The sequence below is a fragment of the Ictidomys tridecemlineatus genome, chromosome 3, assembly GCF_052094955.1.
Source record: "Ictidomys tridecemlineatus isolate mIctTri1 chromosome 3, mIctTri1.hap1, whole genome shotgun sequence".
Classification (NCBI taxonomy): domain Eukaryota; kingdom Metazoa; phylum Chordata; class Mammalia; order Rodentia; family Sciuridae; genus Ictidomys; species Ictidomys tridecemlineatus.
This window is the reverse complement of record NC_135479.1, coordinates 130,479,919-130,501,580: the sequence shown is the minus strand read 5'-3', so window position 1 is coordinate 130,501,580 and position 21,662 is coordinate 130,479,919. Positions and strand designations below refer to the sequence as shown.

General features: G+C 37.8%; 1 protein-coding gene across 1 annotated transcript in view; it reads left to right on the top strand.

Annotated features, from left to right (window-relative positions):
* Positions 1–2: 2 nt before the first annotated feature.
* Positions 3–21,662, top strand: part of LOC144364734 (peroxisomal bifunctional enzyme-like) — a 34,524-nt gene continuing 12,864 nt past the window's right edge. The window contains exons 1-4 of the mRNA XM_078043814.1: positions 3–207; positions 9,034–9,137; positions 15,005–15,177; positions 18,360–18,471. Coding sequence (XP_077899940.1) covers positions 134–207; positions 9,034–9,137; positions 15,005–15,177; positions 18,360–18,471 — 463 coding nt within the window. The 5' untranslated portion in view covers positions 3–133. The remainder of the gene's footprint in view (positions 208–9,033; positions 9,138–15,004; positions 15,178–18,359; positions 18,472–21,662) is intronic.

The window sequence follows — 21,662 nt, the reverse complement described above, 5'->3', positions numbered from 1 at the left end:
GGCAGCGGGAGGCGGCGCCAGGCTCGCATTGGCCCAGCGCACGCGGTCCTCCTCTTAAAGCTGGCCCAGCGCGCAGGGAAAAGCGGCTGTGTTCAGTGGCCGGAACTACAGGCAACTTTGGCGACAGAGGAAAATGGCTGAGTACTTGCGGCTGCCTCACTCCCTGGCGCTGATCCGCCTCCGAAACCCGCCGGTCAACGCGATCAGGTAACAGTCCCCTCTGCGCGCAGCTCGGGGACGGCAGGGCATTGCTGATCTTTGGGCTCTGCAACCTTTGACTCTTCCTGCTGGTTGAAACTGACATCAAGGACACTGACATCTGGAGCCAGAGTATATGCCAGAGTCTTTTCGTCTAGATTAGCTGGTTTAATCTTCGTGAAAACTCTCGACCCCTCTTGACTGGTCAGGAAACTGAGGCTGAGTGATGCTCCTGAGTGGTGGAGCTGGGCGTGGACCGAATCTGTCCTTGCCCACTGCGGGCTGAACCCTTCTGCTTGCTTGCAGCTTCTTCTCAAACTTTCAGTTCCAAAGGACTTGAGTTAGTGCAGAGCAGAACCTTGATCCAGCTGCACTCCCCCTATTGGGAGCGCAGGCTGGCTGCCCTTACAAGGAGTGGTAAAAGCTGCAGGTGTCCTACAGAAAGTGGCTGCCCATTTCTAAGAGAGAGTAAGGGGCTGAGGGCGTTGTTCCGTGGTAGAGCCTTGCCTAGCATGCCTGAGATCCTCGTTTCATCCCCAGCACCACTAAAAAATTAAAAAATACACAAAATGAAGCAGGTTCCGGTGAATGCCAACACGGTGAGTAAAGGGAATTTGTCCCTGGCCCAGAATTAGTTTCTCCTGATCTGTTCTAAACCTCAGGACCGAAGAACTTCCATGGAGTATCCATGTCACAGTAAGGCCCAAGTAGCATTAAAAACAAACAAACAAACAAAACAAACTGAGAAAGTTAATCTTTTATTTCATCCTGAGGTTCTTTCTGAGAAAGCCAAATGCACTTGGAGCATTACTTTTATTTTTTGTTTTTTTGTGGTGCTGGGGTTTGAACCCTGGGCCTTTTGAATAGAGGCAAGCACTCTACCAACCGAGTCATAACCCCAGTCCCCTGGGGTATTAGTTTTAGAAGTGAAATCAGCGCTGCCTTTATGAAAATTAATGAAGTTCACTTGGTGCAGTTCTTCCATATCTATGATATAGTTCTACATTTAGGTTGGGAAGAGCCACCCATCCTCAGAGTCAGATAAGCAGAAATTATAACTTATAGAAAATATATAAAGCATAGCTAGGTCTTTAGTGAAAATTCTCATCACACACTGCTGGAGCAAACAGAGATGGAAAGACAGCTGTTAATTTTAACTGATTTGTTTTTCTTTTTTATCCTACTGTCATTGTAGTTGATTCTTAGCCTTAGTTTTAATATTGCACTTATTATAATGTGAATAATAGGATTTAATAATACAAAAAAAGAGAAATTAAATCACAAAAATATCTGCTTGCCATTCCTAGAAAAAAAATGCAAAATACCCATTGTATTTGTTTTGACAAAGAAACATGTAAGTAATATGATTCCATATCCCTTTAGACTGAGTACTGATGGAATTATTACATATTGAGATTCTCCTGCTACTGGAGCTTCTGCTCATATTGGGCAACTATTCCCATCCAGAACTTAGGAAAAAAGGTTTCATAGTCTAATACCTCCAGCTATAATATTTTCTGGAAATTTCTTGATGTATTTCTGGTATTTAGCCTGCTAGCTCACCCCCAATCCAGGAATAATGTAAGTACTTAATTCATAATGTTGTATGGAGCCCCAGGAGTAATGTGCATATCTATAATTCTAGGATCTCAAGTTTGAGGCCAGCTTGGGCAGCCTAGTGAGACCCTGTCTCAAAATAAAAAGTGGGTGGGGATTCAGCTCAGTGGTAGAGCACTCCTGGGTTCAATCCCCAGTATCAATCAACCAATCAATCAACATTGTGAGGATTAAATGAGTTGGAGGTTTTAAATTGGCACTTAATTCCTGACTTAATTCCTGATAGGGGCTTGCAACAGGCCTTCTCACTATCAGCAGGCCTGATGCTTAGGATTCACTTCTGCTTTATCAAGATTAACTCTACTTGGGACTAAATCCTTCCCTGCCCTTTCCCATTTGTCTTTCTCTATCCTTTTATTTTAGTTAGAGTATATATGCCTATGTTCACCAACTTTAACAGTTCTGTTTGTTTGTTTTAAACTTTATACCTTTACTTCCTTTCCCATTCCCATTTCTCATTTCATGTAGGAAGTTTTCTCTTTCAGACTCACTGAGAGATCCTTATTGGAATAATTCTTTTTCTTTTATGTCCAGTTTAAATCCTGCCTTGCTACTTTAGCCAGCCATGTTTCATTCCATTCTCATGAGTGTCAACCCACTTCATCAGTGCAGGACATGCCTGAATACTAGGCCTGTCCTCCAGAATGGCGTTCATACATTTTTGTTATTGTTATTTTATTGCCACCCATATAGTAAGAACCTCATGTACAGAATAGCTCAAGATACTTATAATCCCAGCAGCTCGGGAGGCTGAGACAGTGGATAGTGAATTCAAAGCCAGCCAGCAACTTAGCAAGGCCCTCAGCAACTCAGTGAGACCCTGTCTTAAATAAAATATAAAAAAGGACTCGGGGAGGGGCTGGGTTGTAGCTCAGTGTTAGAGTGCTTGCCTAGCAAGGCACTGGGTTCAATCCTCAGCACTACATAATAAATAAATGAATAAATAAACAAAAAAATAAATAAAATAAACATGTTGTGTCCATCTACAACTAAAATAAATAAATAAATAAGAGAAAAAAAGGCCTGGGGATGTGGCTCCGTGGTTAAGCACCCTTAGGTTCAATCCTGGTGCCAAAACACAAAAAATAAGATACATATACATGAATAACTGAAAATAAAATTTCCTGAACCCAAACCTATTCTTAACATTTTCCAGAATTTGGGATAATCTAGTTTTTCTTCTATATTTTATTTATTTCTTTGAAAAAATGCTGAGGACAAGCCTCAAACTTGATTTGATGAATTTTGATTTAAAATAAAACTGACAAAAAGCAAAGACCTGCTATGATGGCAAACTGAAGCCTTGTGGTAGACACTCATGAATGTCATCATCCCCAATTTCATCCTCTACACCTGGCAGTGGTAAAGGCCACCACAAAGTGTTTTCCCCTAATCTGGCTGGGAGGCTGTGGTTCCTGTAAGCAGAATCTAGTAAAGTTGACAAAGAGGTAGCTGTTTTCCTTTTTTTTTTTTTTTGGTTTTGAATTTTTCCTGATTAATAAGAGCGTAATGAAACAGGAGAGGTTGGTTGAATGGGGAAAAGGGTGTCTCTTCTCCTCAGATGGCACTGACTAAGCTAATTTGGTCTCATTTTGTAGCCTTCTTTTTCCCCAAAGGAAATACTGTTAACCCTCTGTATCTCTGGGTTCCACATCTGCTATTCAGCTAACCATAGATTGGAAATGTACTCAGGGGGCTGGGGTTGTGGTTCAGTGGTAGAGCGCTCGCTTAGCATGTGCGAGGCCCTGGCTTCGATCCTCAGCATCATATAAAAATAAAATAAATTGTGTCCAATCAACTACAACTAAAAAATAAATATTAAAAAAAAAGAAAATATACTCAGTTCCATGATGGTTGGGTCTCCAGTGACTACATAGAGTGTGTGTATGAAAAAGAGAAAGGGAGAGAGAGATTATTCATTTCCTAAACAATGAATTATAACAACTATTTGCATAACATTTCTGTTTTATGGGGTCATATAAGTAATCTAGAGATGGTGATGTAGCCTAGCTTATATTCAGATACTCCACTATTTTATATAAGGGACTTGATCATATATGAGGAGTTTGATATGTTAAGGGGGCAGTGGGGTTGCTGGACCAGTTCTCCACAGACACTGAGGGACAGATGCATGTGCCTTTGGACTGCTCACTATTATGTAATGGCCCAAGATCTGTTGCTCAGGATGAGATTTGGTTTCTAATTAACCAGGCAAAAGCAACAGATTAGTGTTTGTTTTCCTCTAGGCTAAGAGGTGAAAAGTAACTAGGTGAAAGGTAATTATCATACAGGAGGGCAGATGTCTCCTGTATCTTAACAATAGTGCTTACACAGATGTTTGCTGCTGTTGGTTTTAAATTGTTTTTACCCATATACTAAAGCACAGAAATTTTAGATCCCAGCTTGTTCAGCAGGTCTAACAGTGTCTTGATTTTTTTTTCTTTATACTTTTCTTTCATTCCTTCCTTCCTTATTTACCCTTCCTATTATCATATTTGGGAAGTTACCACATCCTAGCTCAGTAAGTGAGAGATTCTTATTTTAATAATTATTTTTTCCCCAGATCGTTTAAATCCTTCATTGCTACTTTAGCCAGCCATGTTTCCCTTCTATTCAGATGAACATCATCCTCTTAATACATGTAGGACATGACTCTCAAGTAGGCCTGTTTCCTGGAGCAATGACTTTACACATTTAGAAAACTAATCCACATAGTAAGAAACCTTATATTTTACATAGCAACTAAAAACACACACATACAAATGTACACCCAGAAACAAGTTTCCTAAAACCAAAGCCGCCCTTCCTTGCTTGGCACATTCCTTGGTGCAGAAACTCTTGCTTTCTGTTTAGTTCTTTAGTCTCCGAGGCCTTTTCCTTGCCATATCTGTTTCATCCATGTGGTCTTTAGAGAGATTTGTTGTTTAAGATTTTTGTACCTCATGTTTTTCTTTTTTTCCTACTTCTGAGTTTGTCACTATTAACAAATGAATAAAACAAGGAGAGGTTGTTTGAAATGGGAAAAACCAGACACTTGTCCACAGTGGCACTGACTGAACTAATTTTGGCTCATTTGGTAGCCTTTCCTTACTCAGAAAGAAATACTCCGTATCCCTGGATTCCACATCTTCCATTGAGCCAACCTGTGGGAGGCCAACCTTATGGGTGACTGAGTTACACTCCCCAGCTGGGTGCTGAGGTGCTCAGTCACAGAAATGGATGTGTCTTGCTACAGCCCCATGGGTGAAGCTATGCTCACCTGTTCCTTTGTAATATAACCCCTTGCCCTGTTTAGGACAGAATCTTCCATGGAAGTGCCTTGTGTGTGTCCCCTCTCTTACTGTGTCCTTGGGTGTGGCCTACCCAGGTGTCAGTCAACCTGCTGACAGAAACCTGACCCCTTGCCTCATTTGAATAGCTTTTCCTCAATAAAAGGGGTCAGCGGGTGCTCCAACTCTCTCTTTCTTTCAGCGGACCCTTAAGGTCAGAGGAGCCATCACAGCAACCCCAAAGAAAAAGATATTTGTGTCTCTTGTGTGGTTATTTCGTGCAGCCCAGTTAGCCCAGTTTAACTGGAGTGACCCCTGAGCCTTTTAGTCTCGAACAGAAACCCGGCACCAACCCTGGATAAAACGTGGTTAGAGATCCAGGATGATTGGATCTCTAGTAAACCTTTAGAATATTTTTACCTGTCACCATTCTCAAATCAACATGGTATAGCAACTGTTTACATAGCATTTATATTTTATTGGTTATTAAAAGTAATCTAGAAATGATGCATGTAGTTTATATGCATATACTACACTATTTTTCATAAAGTATCTGAGAATATGAGGATTTTGGTTTCCCGAGGGTGGAGTGGTCTTGGATTCAGTTTCCCATAAATACTGAGAGATGGCTACATACGCCTTTTGGACTTCTCTGTATTATGTTAATGGTGCAGAAACTGTTTATATGATTAGATTTGATTTCTAATTAACCAGTTGAAAGCAAAAGGTCTTGTTTGATTTCCTAGGAGGTGAAAAGCCACTAGGTGAAAGGACAGTCCTAGTAATTTTTGACTCATTGCTGCCTGCCTTAACCATATGGCCTTTAGAGAGATTTGTTGTTTAAGAGATTTCATGTTTTTTGTTTTGTTCTGTTTTGGCTTTATACAGTTTTTTCCCCTCCCTTCCTTCCTTTTCCTCTTCCTATTTCTCATTTTATGGAGGAAGTTCTGTTATCTTAGTTCACTGAGAGCTTCTTATTTGTTATTTAATTTTGGGGTGCTGGGGATTGAACATGGGGTCTCATGCACACTAAGCAAGAACTCTACCACTGAGCTACATGTTTGGCTCAAGAAATCCTCATTTGAAAAATTAATTTTCCCTCCCAAGAAAATAGTTTAAATACTTCACTGCCAGTTTAGCCAGCCATGTGTCCTTCCATTCAGAAGAACATCAACCTTCCTTATAAATGTAGGACATGACTCATGCATGACTAGGCCTCTCTCCAGAATAAGGGCTTTCACACTTTTTTTAAAACTGTGTGCATATGTAAGAAACTGTATGTTTTAGAAGAGGAAATATGATCAGTCAACAAATATGAAAAAATGTTCAACATCTATAGCAATTAGAGAAATGCAAATCAAAACTACATTGAGATTTCATCTCACTCTAGTCAAAACAGCAATTATCAAGAATATAAGCAACAATAAATGTTGGCAAGGAGGTAGGGAAAAAGGTACACTTGTACATTGTTGGTGGGACTGCAAATTGGTGCAACCACTCTGGAAAACAGTATGGAGATTCCTCAGAAAACTTAGAATGGAACTACCATTTGTCTCAGTTATCTCATTCTCCTGTTTAAATCCAAAGGACTTAACATCAGCATACTACAGTGACTCGGCCACATGGATGTTTATAGCAGCTCAATTCAAAATAACTAAACTATGGAACTAACCTAGGTACCCTTCAATAGATGAATAGATAACAAAATGTGGCTTATATACACAATAGAATATTACTTAGCCATAAAGAAGAATAAAATTATGGCATTTGGTGGTAAATGAATGGAACTGGAGAATATTATGCTAAGCAAAATAAGCCAATCCCAGATAACCAAAGGCCAAATGTTTTCTCTGATATGTGGGTGCTAATTCACAATGTAGGGGTGGGGAGGTTAGGAAGAATAGAAGTACTTTGGATTAGACAAAGGGGAATGAAGGGAAGGGAAAGGGAATGGGAATAGGAAAGATAGAACAAATTGGACAGTATTATCCTCCTGTGCATATATGATTACATGACCAATGTCATTCTACATCACATCATGTAAACCAGAAGAATGAGAAGTTATACTCCATATATGTATAACATGTCAGAATAATTCTTTCATGTATAACTAATAAGAATAAATAAAAATATTTTTTAAATAAATGATAAGTAAAAAAAAATTGAAAACCTAAAACAAAGAGAAGGAAACTGTATGTTTTATATAACAACTGAAGATACAGATGTACATATGGATAAATGAAAAATATGAAAACTTGTTAAATAGTTTGACACATTCTGTTTTCTGTTTCTTTATTTGAAAAAAACTTTAGTTACAGCCACAGACTTGATGATGAACTTTCATTAACTAAATAAAACCCCAGTTGCCCCAAAGCAGAGGCCTTCTGTGGTCACAGAAGCTGAAGGCAGGAGAGAAAGAGAGAGTGTGGAAAACCAGCAAGGAAGGGGCTGGGGAAGAGAAATGCCCTTCCACAGCTCATCCCACCTCCTCCAACTAGGTCCCACTTCATGCAGTTTTTGCATCCAGCTGCGAATCTCTTACTGGATTCATCCATTAATGAGGTTAGAGTTTGCATGATCCAAACACTTCCCCAAATCCCCACCTCTGAACATGGCTGGTTGGGCACCAAGCCTTCAATACATGAGCCTTTGGGGGGACATTTCAGACACAACCATTGCACAGTACTCACTGTTTTTTGTAGGTCTTCCTCTTTCACTATTCCTTTTCCATGTTAATCTCCTGGTTCATGGAAAATCTACCCGCCATTGGTCTTTATGACTTGGGGTCCTTGGTGCAGGATTACTGTACTGAACCTCTCCTCCTTCTTGAACAAGGATGAATCCAGAGAATCTGCCCATGGGTCAAATTTCTTTTTATTTTCTGGACTCTTACAGTCTTGGCTTTAACTGTCTCTTCTGTGGATGACTCCCTCAGATACTGAAAACTGAAAAAAAATCTATTGTTGTACATGCCCTATCTTTCTCTGTCCTTTACCTCCTTAATTATTTGGGATTCAACTAAATATCAGTAACAGAAAACTCAAAAATGAATTAAATAAGAAGAAATTAATTTCTCTCACACTGGTATCCTGGAATGATATTGGATGCTTCACAAATATCAATGATCCCAATTCTATCTATCTTTTGCTCTTGTCTTATTATATGGCTTTTACCTGTTGGTCCAACATGGATGCTCCCCATCTATCTATCACATCTGCATTCCTGTCAGGTACAGAGAGAGAGGAAAAAAAAGGGAGGAAAGTATATTTAGTCCTTTAGGGACTCTTCCCCAAAATTGCATAAATATGGTTCATTGACGAGAACTTAAGACCTTGAGTCGAACTTACTTTAAAGCAAGATGGAAAATGTAGTCTTTGGGGCGGGGGGCTACAATGTATTCAACTAAAATGTAGGCATTTTCATTATTTGAAGAAGGCAAGGAGGGATGGATATCTGAGGTAACCAGCAGCCCTGCCACATCTCCTGGACCACTTCTCTTGTTACTTTTCTTCTCTTTCTGTCATTATGATAAATTGAAAGTCATTTGCTCCCCTCTGAACTTCCTCATTACTTTCTTTGTATCTTTAGTGTAGCACTTACCTTACTGCTCCTTACGTGATCATTGTGTATGTTTGTCAGTTTGTATGTTTTCTATAGTAAGTGTAATGATATTTTAAAATTGGTTAGTGCTGAATTCTAAGTGGTTAACATTAGAGCAGAGTACAAGAAAATAATATTACTTTTCAAGGGGACTCGTATAATTAGCTCACTGCTTAATTCACAATAGACAATATTGTATGATGAACAAATTAGTGAGCTTTAATGGTAACTTTCTATGGTTTTTATACAATGTGCATGTGTTTAAAGTTTCAGTATTAGGAAAGGAAAAACTCTGAGATGGTAGAACTTTAATTATTAATTATTACTTCGTGTATTTTTTTTCTTTTAGTTTGACTGTACTCAATGGAATAAAAGAGGGACTAAAGAAAGCCATATCCGACCATACAGTAAAAGCCATAGTGATATCTGGAGAAAATGGAATATTCTGTGCAGGTAACATTTGTCTGACCCTCTCAAATTATCTCTATAGAATCTAGTCACAGACCGAGATCCATACTGCAATAGTTGTCCCTCTGGGTAATAACTTAATGTGTGTGGTAGATACGGGAGACTAGAGTGGGACTGAGAAACACTGTGGAGAAAGAAACAGGTCCCAGGTGAGATGCAGAGAAGACTCTGGCTTTGTCTCTTTTTTATTGAGTTGCGACTTTGGTGGACATTTAGGTCCTGACACCTCTGCTATACACATGCTGATGCGTACTGGTTTTGCACATCTCCACCCTATCTCCATAATCTCCTGAACATCAACTTCTCTATATATGAAGTAGGGACAGTAATGTCTATGTTAGGGGTGTTTGAGAGGTTTGGTGAGATGCCTTCGCTAAACTCTCTTCATGCAGTGTCTGCCCACAGAAGGGGATCAGCAAGGGTTACTGTTCACACATAGTCTTAAAATGAAGTTCTTTTTCCTTCTGGTGGGCATCCACCTTAGTGCCTGTGGTACTGCTTTATTGGGTCATTGTCTGAAGATGCTCAGATGTGGCCACAATATCTGAAGTCGTAATTTATTCAATGATATAGCACCTCTTCCTTTTTTCCATCAATGAATGTATGAAGCTCTTTGACAGAAGGCACATGGATATTAGGGTTTAGTGAATTTCACCTACCAGTGGTATTTAATGTATATTAATGGTAGCCTGAAAAGACAGAGATGAGTGGAATCATGACAATAGATATTAGTACTGTGCTGGTTATATATTAATTATAATGAAAATAACAACATTCTTACATACATCATATTTTTATGCTGTGTAAATTCTATAATCTCCATTTACAAATGAGGATACCCAGTCTGAGAAGTTAAAATAATGTGCCAACCATTAACTAGTTATAAAATCATTTACTTATTAGAAATTTACACTTGGACAGCCAACGTGATGACTTTGGAGCACAGAAAGAGAGATCAGAATTATGGAGAATTTGATTTTTCTTGTAAGAAAGTGAAGATAGAATGTAATTAGAGTTCCTGGACAGAAAATAATATTATTCTAAAAAAGAAATGATCAGACTTGACATAACGGATATGTGTAGTATTGTGCACCCCAAATATTGGAAAATATACACACTTGTCAATTACATATGGAACATTTACAAAAATCAAGTGAGGCCTGGATTGTGAACGTCTAGTGCGTTCGGGTCCCTGGGTAAGGGTCTCGAAATCACCAGGACACAGGGGATGCAGAGCCAAGGCAGCAATTGCAACTGCATGCTGAGGTTTATTTGCAAGTTCCTTTTATATTCTTCTTCTAACAAAGCAAGCAATTCTTCAGTAACATTTCATCTACATTGCCCAAATATCATGCCTCAGCGGGTACACAGAGCTAAATTCAGATTGTTCCTGTTCATTTGATAAGTACCCTCCCAAAGTTCTTTGTAGACATTATCTAATCCCTGAATGTACTGTTCCCAGGTCCAGTATGCAGAAAGCTTCTTCCTCTAGGCCAAACCATGCAGAAGCTTGTGTCTTGTGATAAGGGGAAGAGGACTTTTCCTCCTCCTAGCGAGGCATGCCTTCAGCTCACCTAAATCACAGCCACAGCTTCTTGCAAAGTGTCAGGCTGAGGGAGCTAAACTCTGCACACTTAAACCCCAACACTGGATCATCAAAGTTTGTCTTTGTCTTGGATTTGGGGTTAATTCAGTGATGGGGCTTGTGCTTTGTTTTCTCCAGGCCTTGGGTTTACTCTCTAGTACCAAAAAGAAAAGAAAAAAAATAAAGATGTCTCAATAAATTTCATTTAGAATATATGCTCTGACAATAATGGGTTAGGCTAGAAATGAATAACAGGGATAAAACTCTATTATGTTTGGAAATTAATTTCTTAACCTGTTAGTCAAAACAGAAATCTTAATGGAATTCAGATAATATTCTAAACTGAAGGACAATGAACACATTTGAAACTTGAGGGATGAAGCCAGAGTAAAAGACCAAAGGAAAAAATGCTTTTAAAGTCTATATTAGAAAAGAAAAAAAGATTGAAACATAACGAAACATAACGAGCTAAACATCTCTATGGTGAAACTGGTAAAACAAGCAAACAGTAAAACAGACCCAAATAAAGTAGAAGGAAGGACATAATGAAATAGAAAAACAAGAGTGAATCAAGGGGAACAACACGGTCAAAGTTAGTTCTTTGAAAAAACTAATAAAATTGACAAGCCTCTGGGGAGATTGATCAGAGAAAAAGAGAAGGTGGAGCAATGCATATGAGGAGAGATCATAAAGTTTTCCCTGCAGATCATATCATCACTAAAAAAGAGAATGACAATATTATGAAGCAGGAGACACATATAGCTTGCCAAATGGACTCAAGGAAATATAGAAAACCCGAGAAGTTCTATAACCATTACAGAAATGCCATCAGTAATAAAAAACCTTACAAAATGAATTTCATGTCCAGATGACTTCCTTGGCAAACTGCTATAAAGTCAAGGAGAATATTATTCCAATGTCACACAAACATTTTAGAGAATCCAAGGGGAGGGAACCTTGCCTTTTTTAGTTTCCTAGGGCCACCTTAAGACATTTTCACACACCAAGTGGCTTAAAACAACAGAAACAAACAGCTGTTTGTTTCTCAGCTCTGCAAGCTAGATATTTGTAATCAGGATATCAATCGGGCCACTCTTCCTCCTAAGGCTTTAGGGAAGAATCCTACCTGTCTCTTCTAGGTGCTGCTGTTGCTGCTGCTCCTTCTTTTTCTCTTCCTCCTCCTCCTCCTCCATTCTCTTCCTCTTCCTCTTTTGTACTAGGGATTGAACCCAGGGATGCTTAACCAATGAGCCACATCCCCAGCCCTTTTTTATTTATTTTGGAACAGAGTCTTGCCGGGTTGCTTAGGGCCTTGCTAAGTTGCTGAGGCTGGCTTTGAACTTGCAGTCCTTCTGCCTCAGCCTCAAGTGGCAGGGATAACAAGTGTCTTCCAGCTTTTTGTGGTGCCACCAGTCCTTGGCTGGTAGATACTTTGCTCCAATCTGCTGCTTCTGTCTTCACATTGCTTTCTTCCCTATAGGTCCATATCAATTTCCTGAACTTACATAGGGCCACTATCTTCTTAACTTGATTACATCTGCAGAGACCATATTTCCAAATAAAGTCACTTCCCAGGTTCTGGGTGGGCACTATTCAACCCAGTCCATGTCTCAACTCCTTTTGAGAAGCTAACATAAGCTTAACCCCTATACTTTACTGTCAGTATAAAGAAGCAAAATCACAGGCCAATTTCATTCATAAATGTAAATATAAAAATCTTAGTGCATTCTGAAACTGAACCTAACAGTATATAAATGGTATAATATATCACTTATGTCCTAGAAATACCAATTGGTTGAACAATAGTTTAATGTTATTCATCCTGTTAAAAGATTCACCAGATCAATCATGATTATTTCAAGAAATGCAGGAAAAATATCCAATAACATTTGACATGTATTTAAAATAAAAACTGTTAATAAACTAGATAAAGAAAGGAAATGTTTCAATCGGTTAAAACATATCTTTTTTGGGGGGCTAGGATTGTGGGTCAGTGATAGAGTGCTGGCCTTGCATGCATGAGGCACTGGGTTGGATCTTCAATATCACATAAATGTAAAATTAAATACATTGTGTCCACCTAAAACTAAGAAATAAATATTTTTTAAAAAACATATCTTTCTTTAAAAAATCAGCATATATAAAGCAAATGGTCAATTAAAGGGTGTCTTTATAAGAAAGAAAGAATTGAAGGCTGACTAATCTTACTATTTCTACTTGATAGTGTATTTGAGGTCCTGTGTGGCCCAGTGAGCTAGAAAAAGAATGTTTGAAAGAAAGATATAGTAACGTTTGTAGAAAAAGGGAAAAAATCTTATCAGAAATTTATTAGGATTAAGAAAAGAATCTAGCAGTTTTGCTAGATATAAAATCAGTATTCAACAATTATTGGATTTCTCTGTGCTGGAAATAATTTAAAACAGATTTCTAAGCTGTGCCTTGGTTTCTGTCAAATTGGAGCAATAATAACACCACCCTTATATGATAAGAAGAAGACTCTAATACAGCATTTAAGCATCAGGATTTGTAACCAGACTGCCTGAGTATAAATCCTTAGCCTAGTTGTATGTCTCAACTCATCAGTTAACATCTCAAAACCTAACTTCTTTATTCATTAAAGGGAAATTGTTAAACTAGGTGTTTTGAAAACTAAGTGACATACTATATGAAATTGTTTAGTGTTTTAGTCAGCTTTTCCGCTGCTGTGACTAAAGGACCCCACAAGAGCAATTTTAGATGAGGAAAAGTTTATTTAGGGGCTCACAGTTTCAGAGGTCTCTGTCCATAGAAGGCCAGTTCCATTGCTCGGGGATTGAGGTGAGGTAGAACACCATGGCAGAAGAGTGTAGTGGAGGAAAGCAGAGAGAGACTCCACTGGCCAGATACAAAATATATACCCAAAGCCACACCACCAATGTCTACCTCCTCAGCCACACTCTACCTGCTTTCAGTTATCACTCAATTAATCCCAATTTGCTGATTGTGTTAAAGCTATTATAACCCAATCATTTCTCCTCTGAACCTTGCATTGTCTCACACATAAGCTTTCAGGGGACACCTCACATCCAAACCATAACCCTTAGCATAGAGCCTGATATATTTACTAATAAATGTTAATTTCTATTAGTCATTAGACTCCATCTCATTTTGAAGCTGCAGGAATGATGGGCCTGAGGCTCAAATTAGGAATTGATCTCATTTCTCTAGAACCAAAAGGAATCTTAAAAACACACAAAACACTGGGCTGGAAAGTTAAATACAAAGGATTGGTGAGAAAAAAGCAAAAGCCCTGAATTGATGCCCTGAATAGGTAGCAAGAAGAAAAAGAAAAAGAATAGGTGAATAGGCTAAGCATGAAATAATTAATTTTTAAACTGGTGCCATACTTATTGCTTTCAAAGAATAGATAATGCTATAGGAAAAAAGCTCACTGTGTATAATGACATGAAAATATAAAATGTAAAATAAGACTTTACAGTATGCTGTCGATATTCAAAATACCATTAAACTTTAATTCAATTCTCAAATCAGTTGTTTAAGAAAGGTATTGAGACAAGGATGAAATAACTTATTCAGGGTTACATAACTATTTATATATGCATGGAGAAAACTATTAATTCACCACATCTTAAATTATTATCTCCGTGTGGTAATATTTAGGGTGATCCATATGTTCTTTATAATTTTTTTGTTTTTCTACTTTTCTATAATGCATGTATTAATTTTGATAATCAGGAAAAGCAAGAAATATTGTTAGTTTCCCTAATCATAAAAAAAATCTATCAAGGTATAATTCTAAGCCAGTTGATTGACATATAGTTCACAAGTACGTATTTTACCCTGGCATTTTGTATTATAATGACTCATGCTCTTAGCAAAGATAAGAGACTAAATTACCATGAACAGGGTTGAGAACAGATCATGAAAACAATGGAGACCAACTGAATCTCAGAAGGATAGTCTTGGGTGGAGACCCCCTGTACCCCTTCTCTAAGCTTTAATTTTAAATTTGCTTAAAGCTAGAGTTGCTACCTACCATGGAAACACAGAGATGGTTACAGGATTCCTGGTAGAGATTTGAAGATTCTTCTCTCATTTAATTCTGTGTTTCCTGGACTAGTTGTTTTGTGTGTCTCCAGTATAAGGACAAAGTGTCTCCTGGACTCAGTGAGGTTTAAGCCTTCCTAAGAGTGATCGGGTCCCTTGTATTAATAACAAAGCACTTGTCTTTCTCAACCTCTTTTCTCTTTGTCTTTGTGTCCTATAGGTGCAGATATCCACAGCTTCAGCGCTCCTAGATCCTCTGGCGTTGGATTGGGAAGTTTAGTGGATGAAATACAGAGATACCAAAAGCCTGTGGTAGCTGCTATCCAAGGCGTGGCCTTAGGAGGGGGACTGGAGCTGGCCTTGGGCTGTCACTATAGGATTGCTCACGCAGAGGTAACAGCTGAGTCTCCTTGTGGAGGTTGGTGTGGGATTTTTCTTCAGGGCAAGTTCTAACTGTAGCCATGAGCATCAGAGGTGGGCACTTTGAATGGTGAACTCTCTGGTTAAAAGTCCTGGGTATTTCCAGCACTGGTGCTGAGCTGTCCTGTAGGGGTCCAGCTATTGTTTGTGGGCTGAAACACTTGCATTCTGGTTGGTAAATAGCCGCTGCTTTGAGCCTTCTATCTCTTTGCTTCCCTTAACCTTCACCCTAGCGCCTCCCAGGGAAGCTAAGGGGAACTCCATCCTGTTATACTTTCTATTAGTCTTTTTTCTTACGTAATTTTGTTCTTTGCAAGTGTTCCCTGCTTTGGTATCTTTTTATTTTTTTTAAACCAACATTTGGGATTTTATTGTACTTAGTATACTGTATTTTTATGCTTATATTCCATTTATCCCATCATTCAGTTGGACAGTTTAACATACATTTTATACTTAACATCTTTACTGATAAGAAAGCACTGACTTCTGCCACTCTGCTATTTGTTTTGTGTTTTTGTCTTTGTTCCTCAGTTCCTCCACTAGGGCTTTCTTTTGTGAAAAATAGGCATTTTATAGTGTGCCCTGTTAAGTCCCTTCTGGGTTTTTTTCCTATATACTTTTGAATTTTGTGTGTGTGTGTGTGTGTGTGTGTGTGTGTGTGTGATGGTGGTACTGGTGATTGCAATTAACATCTTAATATTTAACATTCTAGCTCAGATTCAGACCTCTTTAATTTTGATAGAATACAAAAAATGCTTCCCTTTATGTGGTTATTATCACAAATCATCTTTTTACATATCATAGACCCAACAATGCAGCTTTATCCTTATTGCTTTTTGTGGTGGTCTTTTCCATGATATGAGAAAGGAGGAATTATAAATTTAAAAATATATTAGTACTGTCTTTTATGCTTACTTACATAGTTATCCTTTATGAGTATTTTTCATTTCTTTCTGTGAATTCAGCTTACTCTCTGGTATCTTTTCATTTTAGCTTGAAGGGTTTCTTGTAGGACAGTTCTAGCAATAAGTTCAGTTTTTTTTTATCTGGAATGTGTTAATTTTGTTCTCATTTTCAAAAGGTATTTTGCTGGCTATTCAATTCTTAGTTTGGCAGTTTTTTCTTTCAGTGCTTTGAATGTCATGCCTGTCTTGGTCTTCAATGGTTTCAGATGAGAAATCATGTTATTTTTGTTATAACATTCTTTTAAAATGTCATTTAAAAAGATTACATAATTTTCCATCATATAAATACATAGATTGAGCATTTCTAATCCCAAAACCAAAGCCTCCAAAATCCAACAATTTTTAAGTGCCACAAGTGGAAAATTCCATACCTGATCCATCTCCTGTGGTAGGTGAACATTAAAAGGCAGGCACACTCAAATATTGTATAAAATTACCTTCTAGCAACATGCATCAGGTGTGTATGAAACATAAAGATGTTTAGCCTTGGGTCTCATCCACAGATCTCATTGTGTATATTCAGATATTGCAAAATCTGAAATCTGAAAACACTTCTAATCCCAGGTATTTAGGGTAAAGGATGCTCAACCAGTACTATATTCCATAGAGTGTTCAAATAAGACTTTGAAGACACATGCATATTGTAAGTGCTCCTTTAATGTGTTCCTCTCTCCCCAGCCTTCTGTATAGTGAGGGGAGATCTCAGTGACTAGTAGGTCAGGAGGTTGGGATGAGCAATGGGAACATGTGTGGTGATCTACTGTCAGGTAGACCTCCTGGGAGAGAGGCTCAAATAGGCAAGGTATTTTGGAACTGTTAGCGTAACCATCTGGGTATGTGGCAGCTTCCTTCAATCTGACTGTAAAGGAGTAACAGAGCTCTACCCACTTTTAAATGGCTGGGAAAGGCAGGGTGGTAAGGACTCAAGCTCACCCTCTTGTGTAAACTGAGGTTACTGTCAGGCCTGTATGTGTGCATATACGTGCCCTTTGTTGAGATGTAATTCACCTACCATACAATTCACCCCTGTAAAGCATACAGCTCAGCAGTATAGGAATATATTCACAGAGTTGTACAATCATTCCCACATTTAGAACATTTCACCACACCCAAAATAAACTGGATCAGTTAGTGGTAACCTTGTATCCTCTTCTTTTTGTAAGCAGTCACTAATTTGCTTTCTGTATCAATTGAATTGTCCATTCTGGATATTTGATATAAATGGATTCATCCAACATGTGGTCTTTTGTGACTGGCTTCTTTTACTTATCTTAATGCTTTCATGTTCACCCACATTGTGGGATGAATATGTTCATTATTCCTCTTTGGTGTTGAATGTATTGAATGGCTGTACGACATTTTGTTTATCTATTCATCAACTGGTGGACATTTGGGTTGTTTCTACTTTTTCAGCATAAGAGATTTTTGTGGCCATGTGTTTCCATTGCTCTTGGGTTTACAATAACTCTGTTTAACCTTTGAGGAATTGTCAAATTGTTTTCCATAGTGACTTCACCCTTTTACATTTCCACCATCAATGTATAAGTGCTCTGTCTTCTCCACATCTTCTCCAACACTTGTTATTGTCTGCTTTTTTTCTTGTACTCATTCTAGTGGGTGTGAAGTTGTATTTCATTGTGGTTTAGATTTGCATTCCCCTGATGGCTAATAATATTAAACACCTCTCCTTGTCCTTATCCCTTCTTTGAAGACATGTCTGTTCAGATCCCTTGTTCATTTTTAATTGATTTTTTTTTACTTTTTCACTATTGAGTTGTGAAAATTCTTAGTGTATTCTAGATACAAGTCCTTTATCACTGTCTATAATTTACCAATATTATCAACCCATTCTGTTGGTTCTCCTTTCAGTTTTTTATGCTTCCTGGCTCTTGCAGGTTACCAGAAAACTGTTCCTGGAGGCTATTTGTTTTGTTGTCATAATTGACTCAGAGAAGAAATGTACGAGATGTCTAGGGAGCATAAAGTCTTGGACATGTGAAACCTAGCACAGTTCTACTTGTGCTGTTAATTAAGGGAGAGGATATACACTAATTTTCCCTGCGGAAACTCTTGTTGAATCCAATGAAACAATGTTTTTGAGGGTATAGGAAACCAAGGGCATTAATCCAGTTTGTCTTAAAATCTGAATGTATTACTTCATTGTCGGCCTTTATACCTTCAATGTGATAGGCTCACGTTGGCTTCCCAGAAGTCACACTAGGAATTCTTCCTGGTGCAAGAGGAACCCAGCTTCTCCCCAGACTCATTGGAATTCCTGCTGCACTTGACTTAATTACCTCAGGTCAGTGTAAACCTTGCCCATGACTGTCTAGACCAGTGTGAGGCTGGCTTGACCACTTTTGCTACCACCTTAAAGGGATATTTTAACTTTTTTGTCTATAAATTGTCTTATCTGTAAAATGGAAACAATGTCTTCCTTGAGACTTTCTCAGATGTTACCATGAAGATCTCATTAATTATAAGATCTTGGGTCAGTCACTTTACCTCTCTGTTCTTTAGATTTCTCACATATGTGGATAATAATAGTGCCTATCATATAGTAATGTGGTGAAAATCAGGTAGGTTAATACATATCATGTGCTTAGAACCCTCCTAGACATGATAAGAACTCCATAAGGAAAGCATATGTGTGTGTTCATCAAATTTAGTTATATTATAGTTTAAGTGACTGTTCATAGACCCTGTGTTCATATAGGGAACATTATAATCAGATCTAATTTAGAAATTTTAATATCAATTAGAGTTAAAGCCAAAATTTTCAAGATGAACTTTCCAGTTTAAGTTTACAAATGACTGAATTATTCATTTCCCAAGTTTTAAGTTATTAGCTACAAATAGAAGTTTTTCTTTTCAGTGGAGAAGGTGAACAATATAACACTAAACCCTAGATTTGTCAAATGGTTATGTTTAAGATTATGGAGGCCTTCAGTTGAGGAAGCATTGGAGAAAAGAACAAATACATCTATTTACTCCAAACAAGTATAATTAATTCTGCCATCTTAGATCAGTCACTTTACCTTTCTTAGATTTCTCACATGTGTGTATATAATAGTACTGGCCCTATGATGATGTGGTGAGGATCAGATAGGTCAATACATATTAAGTGCTTTGAACCCGCCTAGACATGAGTAAGGACTCCATAAGCTTAGCTATATATTATTATTCTCATGTCTGACTCTTACTGAGTAAAACTAGGATAAGGATTTGGTGTTAGACTATATATATATAGTAAAAGGAGCAAATTTTTAAAATTTTGTAAATATAGTTATTTTGTATAAAAATGTTTTAAATAGAATGATTTTATCATTATTATTTTAAAATTATTTCATATGGGGTTAGAGTTGTAGCTTAGTGGCAGAGCACTTGCCTAGCACGTGTGATGTACTGGGTTTGATCCTCAGTGCCATATAAAAATAAATAAAAATAAAAGTATTGTGTCTATCTACAACTGAAGTTTTTTTTTAAAAAAAAGACCTTGTTAAAAAATTATTTTAGGCTGGGGCTGTGGCTCAATGGTAGCACACTTGCCTGGCATATGTAAAGCACTGGGTTTGAGTCTCAGCGCCACATATAAAAATAAATAAAATAAAGATCTACCAAAAACTAAAAAAATTTTTTTTTAATTTTTAAAATTCTCAGTTCTAATTTTTAATACAGTAAGTATTGATGGATATAACCTATATAAACAAGAACGTTTTGTAGTCCTTCATTAGTTTTAAGAATGTGAAGGGCTATATGACTTAAGCATTTGAGAATTGCTATTAGATATATGTTGTTTGTTTGTTTTGGTTTTTTTTTTTTTTCCTGCAAAACTGGGGATTCCATTCAGGGCCTTTTACACACTAGGCAAGCACTCTACCCCTTTGTTACAACCTCAGCCCTTTTAGTAAATTTTATTTTGAGACGGTGATACCAGAACAATACAAGGGAAAATTGGTCCAAGGGATAGAAAATAGACAAAGCTTTAGTTGGGGAACTTTTCCTCAAGGAGAGGGGAGTCAACTCTGGTAGAGATCACACTCCCTCTCTGAACAAATGAAAGAGCTAGTTTTATTTGTGTGGAGGAGTAGACTACAGTTTAGAAACTTTAATTGACTTTGGGTACATTACAAAAGTGTTTTCTTTTTCTATGTGAGCACTTGAGTCTCCGGGGAAGGGCAATCAGTTGTGCAGTCTGGAACCAGATGTTACAGTCTGTCCTACTGATGCTTCATTCTGTCTGTCATCCTTGTCCTGTAATGAGATGAGTTGCTGGCTGTTAGGAGGACACCTGGAGGGAGGAGTAGAAGAAAGCAAAATCATGGGGGTAACAGGTTGAGGGGCCAGGGAATTTGTCATTAGCCATTTGCAGCAATCCCCAAATAGTTTCACTCTGTTATCTAGTTTATCTTTGCAGATGTTAAGTCAAAGGCATCCTGACTTTAGCGATGTACCTGGTCTTTGAGGTCAGTAAGATTATGGAGTGAGGGATAGAGAAGAAACATACCACACTTTTCAATGTGGAACAGGCTATGAGTTCAAGGTTGGAGAGCAGGAAAAAGCAAATAGCACACATTTAATAGCTGTCAGGCTATGAATTAAGTCCCAGGACTGCATTTGTCCTTTGTCAGGGGGGCTCACTGTCTCAACAGGATCTCCCTAAGATGCCCAGACTGACTGTGAACTTATAAATTTCCTGCTTCGGCTTCATGAGTAGTTGATATTACAGTCCTGTGTCACTATGCCCAGCAAAATCTATATGTTTTGACACAAAAACTATAATACAAACTGTGTATACATTAGAAAATTATATCATGGTATATGCATTAATTTTTTTTTCTTTTGTGATACTGAGGATTGAACTCAGGACCTCAGGGATGCTAGCTAGGCAAACACTCTACCACTGAGCTATATCCACAGCCCTGACTTTATTCTTTAAAATGATGTGGGTAGCTTATTTTCCCTGGAGACAGCAAGATCTGGCCCTGCCAAGGACATCCACCTTCACTGTCCTTTTTAGTGCTTCTTTAGTACTATTTACCTCCAATTCCCTCAATAAAATTATTTGACTTCCCCCAAATAAGTACATTAATTAATTAATTAATTAAAATAAAATGAGATGGGACTTATAAATCCTATAAAATATGAAGGAAAATTAGAAAATTGAAAGCATTAAATTTATTTTAAAAATCAACTTACAAATTGTTTTAATTTATAATGCTATAAGATCCTTTTACAGAATGTGAACTATTTAAAGTATCTGATTTAGAATTCTTGCCTTGGGATCTTTTGACATTGACCTACACAGCGCTCTTCTTAGAGCCTGTTGGCAGGAGTTGTCATATACACTGAGGGCGGCCCAAGGGAAAAACAATTTTAAAGCACAGCCTGAGGATTTGGTTTGCCTATCTTAGTTCTTTGAAAGAGAGTAAGTTTGCTTGGAATGTGACTGACACTGGGAGAACAGTAGTGGTATTCCTTCATTTTTTGTGA